General features: G+C 45.3%; 2 protein-coding genes across 2 annotated transcripts in view; both read left to right on the top strand.

The window, feature by feature from the left end:
• Positions 1-830: 830 nt before the first annotated feature.
• Positions 831-5179, top strand: CRLS1 (cardiolipin synthase 1). Its single transcript, XM_085054396.1, has 7 exons — positions 831-1293; positions 1617-1754; positions 1959-2088; positions 2548-2633; positions 2972-3040; positions 3355-3446; positions 4839-5179. Exons 1-7 carry the CDS (start codon positions 1021-1023, stop codon positions 4924-4926), a joined length of 876 nt encoding a protein of 291 aa, XP_084910522.1. The 5' UTR covers positions 831-1020; the 3' UTR covers positions 4927-5179.
• Positions 5180-6078: 899 nt separating this feature from the next.
• COMMD1 (copper metabolism domain containing 1) overlaps positions 6079-12823 on the top strand; it is a 60252-nt gene continuing 53507 nt past the window's right edge. Inside the window, exon 1 of the mRNA XM_085054397.1 lies at positions 6079-6298. Within this exon, the coding sequence (XP_084910523.1) occupies positions 6110-6298 (189 nt within the window). The 5' untranslated portion in view covers positions 6079-6109. The remainder of the gene's footprint in view (positions 6299-12823) is intronic.

Raw genomic sequence — 12823 nt, 5'->3', positions numbered from 1 at the left:
AACAATGTGTGAAATGAGTTTCCTGATATGATCCATCAACACAATCAGAAACACTGGACGTTAGTGTCTCATCTCCTAATTTAAGGGACATGAGGGTCTGATGTGCACCATGCTTCCACAGCTATTTTGTACCAAAATACAAGCTATAGAGGTGAAAGAAAATGTTAAACTTTTCAGTGCTGCCTAAGTGTGAATTTACCCAACTACACTTGAAACTGAACGCTGCTCTGACCGATGAAATGCTTTAAAAAATTACAGTTCTGCATCTGAACTCTTGAGGGCCAAGGTCTGCTCTCTCAGCTAAGTGGAAGGAGGTGTTAGACACTGATTTTAGCTTAGACACTGATTTTAGCTTAGTGCAGTGTTGGGGGATAGCAACGAGCCTTGGGAGCAAATCAACGACTGCACCTGGAAAATAAACTCATTCCTGTTTCTCCTTGAGATAAGGCAAACGCGGGCAAGCGAGTGCCACATGCAAGCACCGGGTACAAGAGACCGCTTGAGCTCTCTCAAGATAAAGCAAACCTTCCCCTTCCTCCCTCAAGGGCTGTACGAGAACGCTCCTGCCCCGCCGCGAGCAGGAGCGGCATGAACCCGGGCAGCAGCCCGCCGGGCCCACATGGACACGGCCGGCCGCGCCCGAGGGCCGCCGGGGGAGAGTCTGGAGCAGGAGGTAGGCGGGGAAGCGGCGGGAAAGCGGCAGGAAAGCAGTCTGCCCCGGGAGCGCCTCTCAGCTCCGCCGCCGCCGGTGGATTGCCTCCCGCCCGCCGTAAAGCGCGCGGCCCGGCGGAGAGGCGGGGCTGACGTAAAGCGCCGCAAAAGGTCGCGCGTCCTCGGCGGCGCTGGCGGCACACGCGCCGCGCGCGGCTCGCGCGCCGTGCCCAGTGCCGCGGGGCGGATGGCGCGGGCGGCGCGAGGCCGCGCGCTCCCGCGGGCAGCGCGGCGGCGCGCGTAGGGCGGCGGGCAGCTCGTCTCTCCCGCAGCGCTTCTCCCGCAGCGCCTCCCGCGCCGCTCCGCGCCATGCTGGCCGCCGCCTGGCTGGGCAGGGGCTCCTGGGGGCTCCTGCGCGGCGCGGCGCGGAGGCGGCCGGGCGGCGGCGGCGGCGCGAGGCCTCTGGGCGGCCGGCTGGGCTCGGCGGCGGCTCGGGACGGGCGCGTCTCGTGCCTGCCCGCGTGCGCGGGGCCCCCGCGGCTGCTGCGCGCTCCCGCCGCCGCCTGGCGCCTCCTGAGCGGCGGGACAGCCCCGCCGGAGCGGCCCCGGGAGCGGAGCGCGGCGGGGCCCTGCGCCGAGCTGGTACGTGAGGGCGCCGGGACGGGAGCGCGGGGAGCGCGGGGCGGCCCGAGCGGGAGCGGGAGCGCGGCGAGCAGGTGTCACACCCAGCCAAGCCCGGTTCGGCTCCCGGGGCGCTCCGGCGGGCTGTTGGCCGCTGCGAGGCGAAGTTAATGGTTAGCTAGTCGAGGCCGTGCGCCTTGCGCAAGCAGCGCGCTGCTTCCAGCAACTTTCCAGGCTTTCTGCCTGCTTTACCTGGGAAATACTTGTCCTTATTAACTCTGCTGTGTGCCACGCTGGGGTTGGCATTCCTGCCCTGACGTTTTTTTTCCTCGCTTGCTTTGCAGTATGAGAACCCCTGGACCATCCCAAATATCCTGTCCATGGCGAGAATGGGTCTGGCGCCAGTTTTAGGCTATTTGATCGTTGAAGAGAATTTCAACGTCGCACTTGGTGTCTTTGTCCTGGCTGGCGTGACAGACCTGGTATGTCTGCATCAATTTGGGAGGGCTTTGGGGGCAGTGGGCTCACGGTGATCCTTTGGGCATGCAAAGAGGTATCACGTTTTATCATAGTTAAACTCATTGTTTTACCAGATACTATTAATTAAATATCTCTGTAACAGTAGCGTACATGAGCTATTTTGGTTCACACTTTTCTAACAGAGCTATGGATTTTGTTTTCCCCAGTTGGATGGATTTATTGCACGGAACTGGGCTAATCAGAAATCAGCACTGGGAAGTGCTCTCGACCCCCTGGCAGATAAAATTCTCATCAGTGTGCTCTACGTGAGCCTAACTTGTGCAAATCTTATCCCAGGTGAGGAAATGTCAGTTGTGGGTACTAGATAAAGTAAAGAAGGTCTGTTTATGTGTAGCAGCATTTCTTGTGTTTCTAGTAGGAAAACTGTGTATTCCTTGGAAATCTTCATTTGCCAATTGCTCTTTGCTCCTATTAAATACTTCCCAAGGGACCTCACAGAAAGCATGTGCTGCCACATACAAAAACAGTGTACTGCCACTTTCAAATGCACTTTCTTTAAAGCAGTAATAGTTAGTAGCTATATAAAATTGTTTTTCATGGACTGGATTGTTTTAAGACTTCAGTTAAAACCGTTTCAGGAGTCATATTAAACATCCTCAGTGATCCATAAGCTTGTTCAGAAGAATTCAGGAGTGGCTATTTTGCCTTGCTTCGTATTTTCCGCTCTTCTGGTTGTGTTTTGTTTTCAATCATGGACACAATTTTTCATTGGATGATGTTGGCTTGCTCTTCCAGTTCCACTGACCTCCATGATTATCCTGCGGGACGCGGCGCTCATCGCTGCTGTTTTTTATGTGCGATACAAAACTCTCTCTCCACCGGTGAGTGCACAGCATTAGAAACATGTAACAATAAATAATAATCTTTTAACAGAGTTGTGACCAAGAGATTTTTCATCTTGAGACTTGATGGTGCTTGTTCTTTTGCCTGGTAGATTTCTGATCAGTAGATTTCTGATTTCAGTGTTTCATGAAACACGTTTCATAAAGAAGAGTCAGAGCTACTGATAACTCTTTTCCTTTGTGTGATGTGTAATGAGTCTTGCAAAAGAGCAGTGTAATTCTTTGGTGCTGGAGTTGACTTTTCTGTATCGTGTGAACAGTTATATCCAATTGAATGTACAAGGATTGCAGTTTTTTCCTCTTTTCTCCCCCAACAGAGAACACTGAGTAGGTATTTTAATCCCTGCTATGCTACTGCACAATTGAAACCAACATTCATTAGCAAGGTAAGAGCAGTAACTTGTTACATAAGATAACTCCTCAGTGCTTGGGGTGTTGTGTGGTTTGGAGGATGGGGTAATTTACTACTTCTTCTGGGTGCAGTTTCAAAATAGTGCCAACAGTTTGGAGGCAACTTAGATCCTGAAAGATTTTCAACTGTCAAAGCAGGTGCTCATTCTGAGAGTGTAAGGTGCTTCATTAAAAGAGGTTTCTAAGTAAATTTTCTTTATGTAGACTAATCCTTAAAGCAGTAATAAAAGTATTCTTCTTCTACTGTACTTCTTCATGTGGCTCACAATTCCTATTTTGCTTTTTTCAGATGAATACAGCGGTTCAGCTACTTTTGGTGGCAGCTTCTTTAGCAGCTCCTGTTTTCAATTATGTGGACAGCATATATCTGCAGACATTATGGTAACTGACCTCTTAATTTCTTTTACCAGATAATTTAATGTGCTCGTAAAGAAACTGGTAGTTGAGATTAATTTGTGTGGAACAAAAAGAACTGTACACAGGCAAAGCATAAATTCAGATCAATAGAGAAAGAAGGAGCAGGAAGAAAGGTTATATGGATTCTTCATTTATTCATGCCATAGGTGTCCTTGAAAAAGCAACCTGGGGATCAGTAAAAACAGCCATTCTTATTTTTGCCTTATACTGTACCTGCTATCTTGAAATCCAGCTTTCTGCAGCCTCTTTGAAAAGCCCATGGAGACAGGGTGAATCCTGCTAGACTCTAGGAGGGAAGGGGAATGATGGAATGAGAACAGGCATATAGGAGCTTCCTTCCTTAAGTCATGGTGTTCCTTCCACTGTCACTGGAGATCTGATCTGAGTCTGAACTGCAGCTGACTGCAGGTGTTACAAGTGCAGTTATTTTTCCTGAGCTGTTAGGTAAGAGTTCAGAACAAAGAGTTTTCAACAGCAGATGCTAGAATTATGTAGTAACTTAGTTTAAAGTAGTGCAAAATCCAGTGTTACTTGTCTTTTAGGGAAAAAAAAAGCCAACCATACCAAATCAACCAAAACCACCAACCCAAACTAAAAAGCATTCAATGAACCTTGATCTTAACAGTCTGTGGTTTTTCATTCTAGTGATAAAGCAGATCTAGAGTTGCATCTGTGAAAGGTGCTTATCTTGTTGGGACTCTGAGAGAGTTCCCACATTGTGAGTAATGAAGAAGTGCTGTGTGTGATTGGTCAGGGTGCTCTGTGAACTCTCAGAAATGCCCTGAGTGTGTCAGGGTGCCCAGGGAGGGCAGTGGGGAACAGAGGGGCAGGTAGGCTGGAGCACTGACTCCCACCTCAGCCTTTCACACAGAGCAGCACTGCTCATTCAGGAATGTTTGTGGTCTGAGAAGGAAGCAAAAGAGGCTGAAGCAGGGACTTGTCCTGTAGCTTTGGAACTTGGTAAAAATGCTAAGTTCGAGTCTTGAGTGGTTTGAATGCTCCCTGTTCATGCTGCCAAGGAATAGTTTGTCACATCAGTCAGTTCTCAAGCTGGTAAAAGTTAGGTAGGCTGCAAATCTTTTGTTTTCCCTTCTCTACAACAAGTGCTAGTGTGGTAAAAATTTGTCCTAGTATGCAGTTACACTGAAGCATGCCACTTACCACTGGATGGCAAATCTATTGTTTATCTAATCCTTCCCTTAGCTCTGAATTTCAGCATATAAACTGCAAACTGCAATTTTGTGGAGCACTGTTCTTGACTGTGTAGTTAAAAACAGAGAAGATGCTAAAAAAAACCCCCACTTTTTATATTGTCCATGGACCCACATGACTCACCAGGAGCTCTTTTCCCCAAAGGTGCATCACAGCTTTCACAACGGTGACATCTGCCTACAGCTATTACCACTACGGCAGGAAAACGGTCCAGGTGATCAAGAACAAGTGAAGTGGTCCAGGTGATAAAAAATGAAGTGTTCCTGGATGGGCAGGAAGGTGCTGTGCCTCCAAGGGTGGTGGTATTGCAGCTGAGTTCTGGATCAAAGCACTCTTTATTTCTCTGCTTAAACCATGGTATCACAATGAAGTGAAATTTGAACATGTACTGTGTATATATGTAGAGAGAGACTTTTCAATGTATTTTTAATTTCTTTAAAAATGAGGTTGTTTACAAAAACAAATAAATAATATTCTTAAAAACACGGTGCCACGTGCATTCTGAGTAATTTTATAGTGTATTTGAAGTTGAAACACACAGACTTGGCATCAGATTTGTTTTGCCATATTCATGCCAGGCACTGAGTACGCTGAGATCTGAGAAGAAAAAGCAATTGCAAGAGCAAATTTGTCTTTGTACCTCAACCTAAGTCAATAAACCACCATTGCTCATTAGGACTTAAAGACATACCTCAGGTTCCACAGAAGAAAGCACATTGTTGAGGGACAGAAATTTAAACTGGAGAGAAATTTTACTTTATTTTCCATTGGATGCTATGGATAAGGCATGCAGAGTTCCTACCCTGCTCCCTTTTCTTTTAAAATATGAGCAATGGTGAACTTCACCCAAATAGAGTTGAAGTTTCTCATCCTATATATTTATTTCTAGTGATGGAAAGAAATTCCTGTATCTCCAGATTCTTTAAAGCTTCTAAAGATGCTGTGTAATCCAAATACCCTTGGCTAAAGAGGACATTTAAAATACTGTCTAAATGAATGGACACAGTGGAAGTCACTTTCAGAGGCATGTGTTGTTAATTCTTCCTGTATTTCTAGCTTCACGAGGTACTCTCTGATCCTCCCTCATGCAAGAACAACTTGTTCTTTGCCTGTTCAGAAGAAAGAGCAAGGCAGAGCAGGTCAAGTTGATCATCAACTCATGTTTTCTCTTTCTGACAACACGACTTTTATGTCATAAAAGAGGAGTGCAACCATGAAGGCTTTAAGTTATTGAAATCAGGGGGTAAATAATACCGCTGTGATATTAGCAGAAGAAAACTCTTGTGACAGTGTGTGTTTGTACAAAGCACAGCCGTGTGCGATCCCGCCGGTGCCCGCGGGGCGGCGCTGCACGGGCTGGCCCGGCGCGGCCGCCGTAGCTCTGCCCGTCGCTGCCCTGCCCTGCCCTGCCCGCCATGGCGGCGCCCGAGCCGCAGCCGCCCGAGGGCTGCAGGCCGCTGAGCGCGCTGCTGAGCGGCATCGCCCAGGCCACCTTCCACGGCAACAACGACATCACCGACGAGCTGCTGCGCGGCCAGCTCTACCCCGAGGCGCCGCCGGAGGAGTTCCGCGCTCTGCGCGCCAAGATGGGCGGCCTGCTGCAGGTACCGGCGGGGCGCTGAGGGGGAACGGGCCGCGCTCTGAGGGCAGCAGCGCCAGCCGCCTGCCTCTCCGCGGGACTCGGGCTGCAGCCGCGGACAAGGGTGCTGCTGGTGCACAAAGCACAGCCCTGCCCTGTGCCCTGCCCTGTGCCCTGTCCTGCCCGCGGTGACAGCCCTGCTCCATCCCCGAACGCGTGTGGGGAGCGGCCGAGACAGGACAGAAGGAATGGCGTGAAGCTGTGTCGGGGGAGGGTTAGGTTGGATATCAGGAAAAGGCTCTTCCCCCAGAGGGTGGTTAGGCACTGGAACAGCTGCCCAGAGCAGTGATCACAGCACCAAGCCTGGCAGAGCTCAAGAAGCGTTTGGACAATGCTGTCGGGCAGTGTGTGACCCTTGAGGTGTCTGTGCAGGGCCAAGAGTTGAAGTCGATGATCCCTGTTGATCCCTTCCAATTCAGCTCCTGCTGTGCTTCTGTGCCTCGGGCTCTCCTGTCGCTCCTCAGGAGCACATTCAGGGTCTGTGCTCACGGAAATAACTACCTGTTACTTGCTGAGAAGAACTGCGGTTTTCTTGTAAGAAAACTGTGTTTTCAGAATGAAAAGTGTAGTGGAGCTCCCTGGAGCTCCGTGTGGCTCAGGGAGCCTCCAGGTGTTAAATTGGATGGCCACTGCCACCTTGTGGGTGAATGCACGGCTGTTTGACCAGATTTATAAACGTGGTCATTAGTTTTAAATACAATACAGAGATTTGGAATCTGATGAGGGTGATCTCACTCAGTCTCTGCTTTTATGAAGATGCTGTTGTTTATTTAATGACCAGATTCATATGATGCTCTGAAAAGCCTGAAATGAAAGCTGAGTCATAAAGATTGATTCTTGCAGGGGTCTCTGGTTTTGTCTGTGGGCTTTTTTCTTTCCCTCCCCTCAAATACAACTCTCCTTCAAGCACCGTTGAGGTGTCACATTCCGAATATAATGTTAATTCAGGCCCCAGAAGACACAGGTGATGGTTGTTTTGTGGGCATTCACATTGTTGTAAAACAGGCACAGAGCTTAGGAGGATGAAGATATGTTGGGGAGAGGATATCACACTCTGTGTGCTGCCTTGAGAGCCAAAACTGGCACCAGCTGTGGTCTTTGAGGTCACTCACACCTTCCAACATGAATTAGCATCTCTTATCAGGTGTGTCTCGTGGTCTCCGTGGTCACTGCTCTTCTCATCTCCTGATGGGGGAAACTCCTGTGAAATAACTCAAGTCTGTGTAGTTCAGCTTTACAGTTGAGGTTTTGGGCTAAGCAATGCACAAACTGCTTTGTGCAGGTGCAGCTTTGAGTGTGCATGGATTTTGCAGGGATTATGTCTAGTGGGTAACTTAAAAGAAGTGACACCAAAGTCCTGTGGATACTTTTAGGATCTCTGTTCTAAAGCATCCTAAAAGAATCCCCTGGCCTTCTGGTTGCTCTGAGGGCTCTCTTTCTTTCACACCTGCCAGTATAAGGGAGAAAGGTTGATCCTATTGAATTGTGCTTTGGGAGTAGGGAGGCTTAAACTTATTTTCCTCTTTTAGTATCTCCCTGACTTGAAACCTGGGGGGATTTTGTGTCACATTGTATTTGCTGTTAACAGCAAATTTCCAAAGTGTTCCTCTGTGCTTACAGCATCTTAGTCTTTGGACACACCTTTTGGGTGCTGGTGGACACACCTCAGCACCTGAAGAAACAAAACTTACTGCAAGATCTGCCTTTTCCTTTCCTTGTCAATTGCCATATGAATTTCTGAGCATATTTATTCCAGTTTTGGTACTTAATTCATTGTGAAAAATCTGCAATATTAAAATTACTGAAGTGGGGAGGGGGGAAAAGATGTCTTTGTTACCTTTTTGTGGGTTTTTTTTTTCCTTCCTCCTCTGGGTGGTGGAGCAAGGAGGGCAAACAGCAGGATAACAGAAAGTTTAGAAACAGATTCATTGCCTTGGTAACCTAATTGCTGCATTAGTTCATGTCTTCTCAGCAGTAAACATGGATCTGTACCATAAACCAGCCTCCTGGTCTTACTGGAGCTGAGTATAAATAAGGTGAAGGACTTTGCAGTACCTTTCTGCATTCCACTTGTGCCAAGCATGGCACCTGGGAAGAGTATGGAGATCAAAGTGCCTCAAAGGAGTTATCACATTTACTGCAGCAATAAAAAAATTGTTTTCCTCCCTGGATTATAGTGAGAGTATATATGTTTACAAAAGATATCTTTATGATCTACTTCTTACAGCTGTTTCCTTTGCTGCCCATCGATTTGGTGAATATGCATGAATCATCTGACCTCTTTCTAAAATGCCAAATTTATTTTGTAGTGAAATCATGTTTCTTGATTAAATTTACTTTTTTTAAAAAAAAAATTAATTTCTTTTGTGGAATATCCTGGAAGGTAGAACAAAACCCTAGGAAGGCTGGCCCTGGAGAATCATAAAATTGCAGTTCTGTTCTGTTAGTTGTTTTTTGCCCTCTGCCTTCATCTCTCCCAGCCTTCTGTCCCTTAAGGCTGTAAAACATTGAGAAACTGGTGGAAATCAGCTTTTGCAAATTCTCACCCCAGCTCTTTTTGGTTTTTCAAAGGTTACTTCATCCTGATTAAAACACTAAATTTGTCTCCTTCTTACATAAGTTTAATTTATTAGTATTAATCCGCTGGTAATAGTTCCTTTCCACTTGGAGTAATCCCACTGTTTTCCTTTTGGTGGCAGTAAGCTATTGCATTTATTGAATGGGATCCCTTGCTGCTGGGTTTAAAGCGTTCTGGTTCACTATTCTGCTTTGGAACAAATTCTACATAGGCTAAATAATAATAAAAAATTCAGCATGAGGAGTAGAAATATTATATTTGGTTTATAAGTTGTTTTGGTTTGTTTGGAGTTTTGGGGAGGGGGGATTTGTGTGTTGGTTTTTTTTTTTCCCCATAAATGCTGAGGAAGTTAGCATCTCTAATAAATATCCTGGTATTTGAATGGTAAAATATTAATCAGACTATATAACTAATATATGGGAACCAAGAGCTTGATATCCAACATGGAAGGTGTGTTGTCCCTAAAGATTGTCACCTTCCTGCTAGAGACTGCAGCCCTCTCCCTATGAAGTTGCTGTTGTGATCTCAAGAGGGGTTTTCAAAGCATTTTCACCCCTGTTTGAGAAGGAGGAGACTTTGATCTTCATGACAGGGATCTGCCCTTATAGGAAAAGTCAGAGCAGAAAAACAGCTGTAAGGTTCACTCAGCTGTGGAGGATAAAGGCCTTTGCATCTTTTTCAGCAGGATTTCTGCTAACAGAAACATTTCTGAAACCATTTCTGCTAACTGGTAGAAAATAAATGACTTTTTACATTTTCTAATAAGGGAAAAGAGTTGCCTTTCTTCCTGGATACCTTGTGATTCCTCAAATATGTGGGCTGAGTCATGAACTTTGGAGCACTTTGCAGTTGTTCAGGCTTATGGAAGGCTAAGACGGAGAACAGCTTCAGTCTGAAGACTGAAGTAAAACAATTTTGGAAGAGCTAGTTGGAGAAACTGCTTGCTTTCTGCCAAGTAGAGTTGCAATTGCACCTTCATCTGCCAACTAAGAAGACAACTTGGTGATCAAGGTCATTCTTCTTGATTCAGTAAATGGAGACAGGTTTTCTGCCTGAATATGTGTCCTGTGTCAGCTCAGTTGCCAGCTCCCTGGTGTCTGGTGTTGCAGCATACATTTTCTCTTACAAATTTCATTCACACTGTTATTGCTTCTCTTTTTCCTTTTTTTCCCCATTTTCAGCATTGTCAGTTAGGAGGACAGAAAAATGTAATGTTTACTTGAACTAGTGCAGGGATGAAAATGTGCACAGGCACTATCCCAAAGCATTCTTAGTGCTTTTAGTGGAAGTTATTTTAGCTTTTAGGTTTTTGTATGTGTGGTCACTTCAGCAGCTGGCAGGTAACATAAAAGTGGAGGGGGAAAATACTTGAAAACAATGAAGTGGAGAGGAAGGTTGGGTGCAGAACATGACAGGCTTGGAGAACATTGCCAAGAATGATAAGATCAGTGCTCCACTGCCTGGAGCAGCAACTTGTTGCCTAGGTATGTCAGGTAGAAAGAACAATGTACCCACGTCATTAGGGGGTTTTTTAAATTACTTTTTTGTGATTTCTCAAGTCGAAAAAGTTGGGGTTTGTGTTGTTAAAGCCTCTCACATTTGCAGTGTTGTTTTCCCTGGTATTGTGATTAGTGAGGAGATGGGTAGGATGTGTTATTGCTGGGATTTGGGGGTGGTGGTGTGATCTCCACGGACTGGACCTTTGTTTTAATCAGCAGGGTGTGAACAAGGAGTCTGCACATCACAAACCTCAACTACAGCTGCAAATCCTCGAGGCAGACAGAAACAGAACAGCTCCCAGCATCATGACGTCGTTGGTTTAATGAGTAGTATTTTCTGTAACTCAGACATGAGACAGGCTCGTTTCATTGGGGACTGTGAAGTGCTGCTGTGCTGTGACTGTGCCACCTCAGTGAAAATGGCTTACCTGAAGTTTAATGGTTTACCTGACCTTTTGCAGTGCTTCTTGTTGTTGTTGTTGTTGTTGTTGTTGTAACGTTAGCTACAGAAAAGTGGTAAATTGAAAAAACGTCATCAGATCTGCGTCACAGATCTAGAATAGGTGTGGTAGACTCTGTATTGCCCAAACAAGAAGCAAATCTCTCTTTCCCTCTCTCTCTCTCCTAATTACAGTGTTGATTATATCTCTGCAAGCAGAGATCTGGTTGCTTTGTCCCAGTTGTGGAGGTTGGTGCTACCTACCTGTGTCTAGAGCAGGCAGGTCAGTACTGGCTCTTCTTGTGTGTAAAGTTTCTGCATTGCATCTTGTTTTTCAAATGCCCTACTGCATTTTAAATCTGCTAATTGCCAGTTACTGGACTTCCAGAGCAGTGTGCTGCTGAGAAAGTTGGGTTCCCTGCTGGTGGCAGTGCCTCAAGTCCTGTTGATTTCCACTCTCCCTCCAAATGTATGGTTTGGTTTGTTGCATTTGTAGGACTTCTGCGAGTAGCATCTTCATCATCAATGCCACCATTTCTCAAAAAAAACCCCAAAACCCTACAGGTGTGATTAGATAAGTTCCACCTAGATGTGTGTGTCTGTGATTGGCATATTCTGTATATATAGGGGGGTGTGTGCACACAAACACACTCATGCACAGAAAGGGAAGTGTATTGATTATGCTGAAATTCATTAGTCCAACCTTATCCCCATGGTGTTTCTCTTGACCTTAACAAGAATCTACTGTGATTGAAGAACAGGGAGTCAGCTCTTGCCTTTGATGATCATTATTTCAAATTAAATGCTTCTACTACACTTAATTAGTATTCATCAAACACATGCTGTATGGAATATATTTGAAAAAGGAGAAGGACTCCCTTAGGCTTCACATGTAGTTTCATGCCTTTATTTCAGTAACACTTAAGGCTCCATTCTCTATTCCCCAAAGTGTGTGGGAAATGCTGAAGAGGGGAATGAAGTTCAATGCCATCATCTCAGCACTGGTGATTTTCTGGACTACCATGAGTTGTCTTTCCTCTTTTGAAGAGAACTTGAGTTGCCTTGTCTTCAATTTGCTGCATAAATAAAGACTAAAAGGAAAGGAAAGGCTGCATGCTGAAATTACACTCATTATTATATGATACTTTAAAAATGATGTCTCTTACAACTGGTGTGAAGGAAGATTAGTTCTTGCTTGCTCCAGGAGCCAAATGATGTTGGCAATGAAGTAAAAATATTAATTTCAACCTTGCTGGTCTCATGTGAGGCTGCCACACAGCTGAGCAGATAATAGACTAATTTCTTTCTTCAGATACACAGTGTTTTTTTCATTGCACGTTAAGATGAATGTTCTTAGGCAAACAGATTAGTCACTGGATCCTTTACATTGGAGTGAGAATAATCATCTCTGCTATCATATACATCCTCATTTCACTGGAATTTCAGAAGAAGAGCAACAGAAAGAGTGGTTGACACACTAAATAACACCTATCAAAGACCTAAGAGCTCTGGTATGCACTTGAGCCAGTGAAGTTCACAGCTAGTGGATGAAAAGGAAATTTAGATGACACTTACAACTCAACCTTTTTACAAGCTGAACACCTGGAATTTTTCATTCCTTGTAACGCTTAGCCACAATCTTGGCATGATGTAATTTAGCTTTTTGACAGTAGTGTGTAGCAACTGGATTTTTGACTGTAGTGTGTAGCAACTGGATGCAGTATATCCAACAATTTATTAAAAAGAAAAAAAAATGCAGACAAGACCAAGAATTTTTATGGTATGGCTAGAATCTACTTGTGTGGTTAAAATTATTCCATTTTAAAGTTTGTACTCTGGATTTCTTCCAGTCTGGTGACCAAATGTGATGGAGCCTGAATTCTTCAACCTTTGGATGCCATTTGTTTTTTTCAGTAGTTTATTTAATTTTTAAAAAAGAAAAAGGAAAAGCTTTAATGGCACAAAACACCAGAC

This window comes from Lichenostomus cassidix, chromosome 3 (genome assembly GCF_008360975.1).
Source record: "Lichenostomus cassidix isolate B80296 chromosome 3, HeHo_3.0, whole genome shotgun sequence".
In the NCBI taxonomy this organism is placed as follows: Eukaryota; Metazoa; Chordata; class Aves; order Passeriformes; family Meliphagidae; genus Lichenostomus; species Lichenostomus cassidix.
This window is presented reverse-complemented; position numbering and strand designations above follow the sequence as displayed.

Coding starts and splice junctions, on each gene's coding strand:
- CRLS1 (XM_085054396.1), top strand. CDS start 1,021: ATGCTGGCCGCCGCCTGGCTGGGCAGGGGCTCCTGGGGGCTCCTGCGC. Junction 1,755..1,958: donor TGGCTGGCGTGACAGACCTG/GTATGTCTGCAT, acceptor TGTTTTCCCCAG/TTGGATGGATTTATTGCACG. Junction 2,089..2,547: donor TTGTGCAAATCTTATCCCAG/GTGAGGAAATGT, acceptor TTGCTCTTCCAG/TTCCACTGACCTCCATGATT.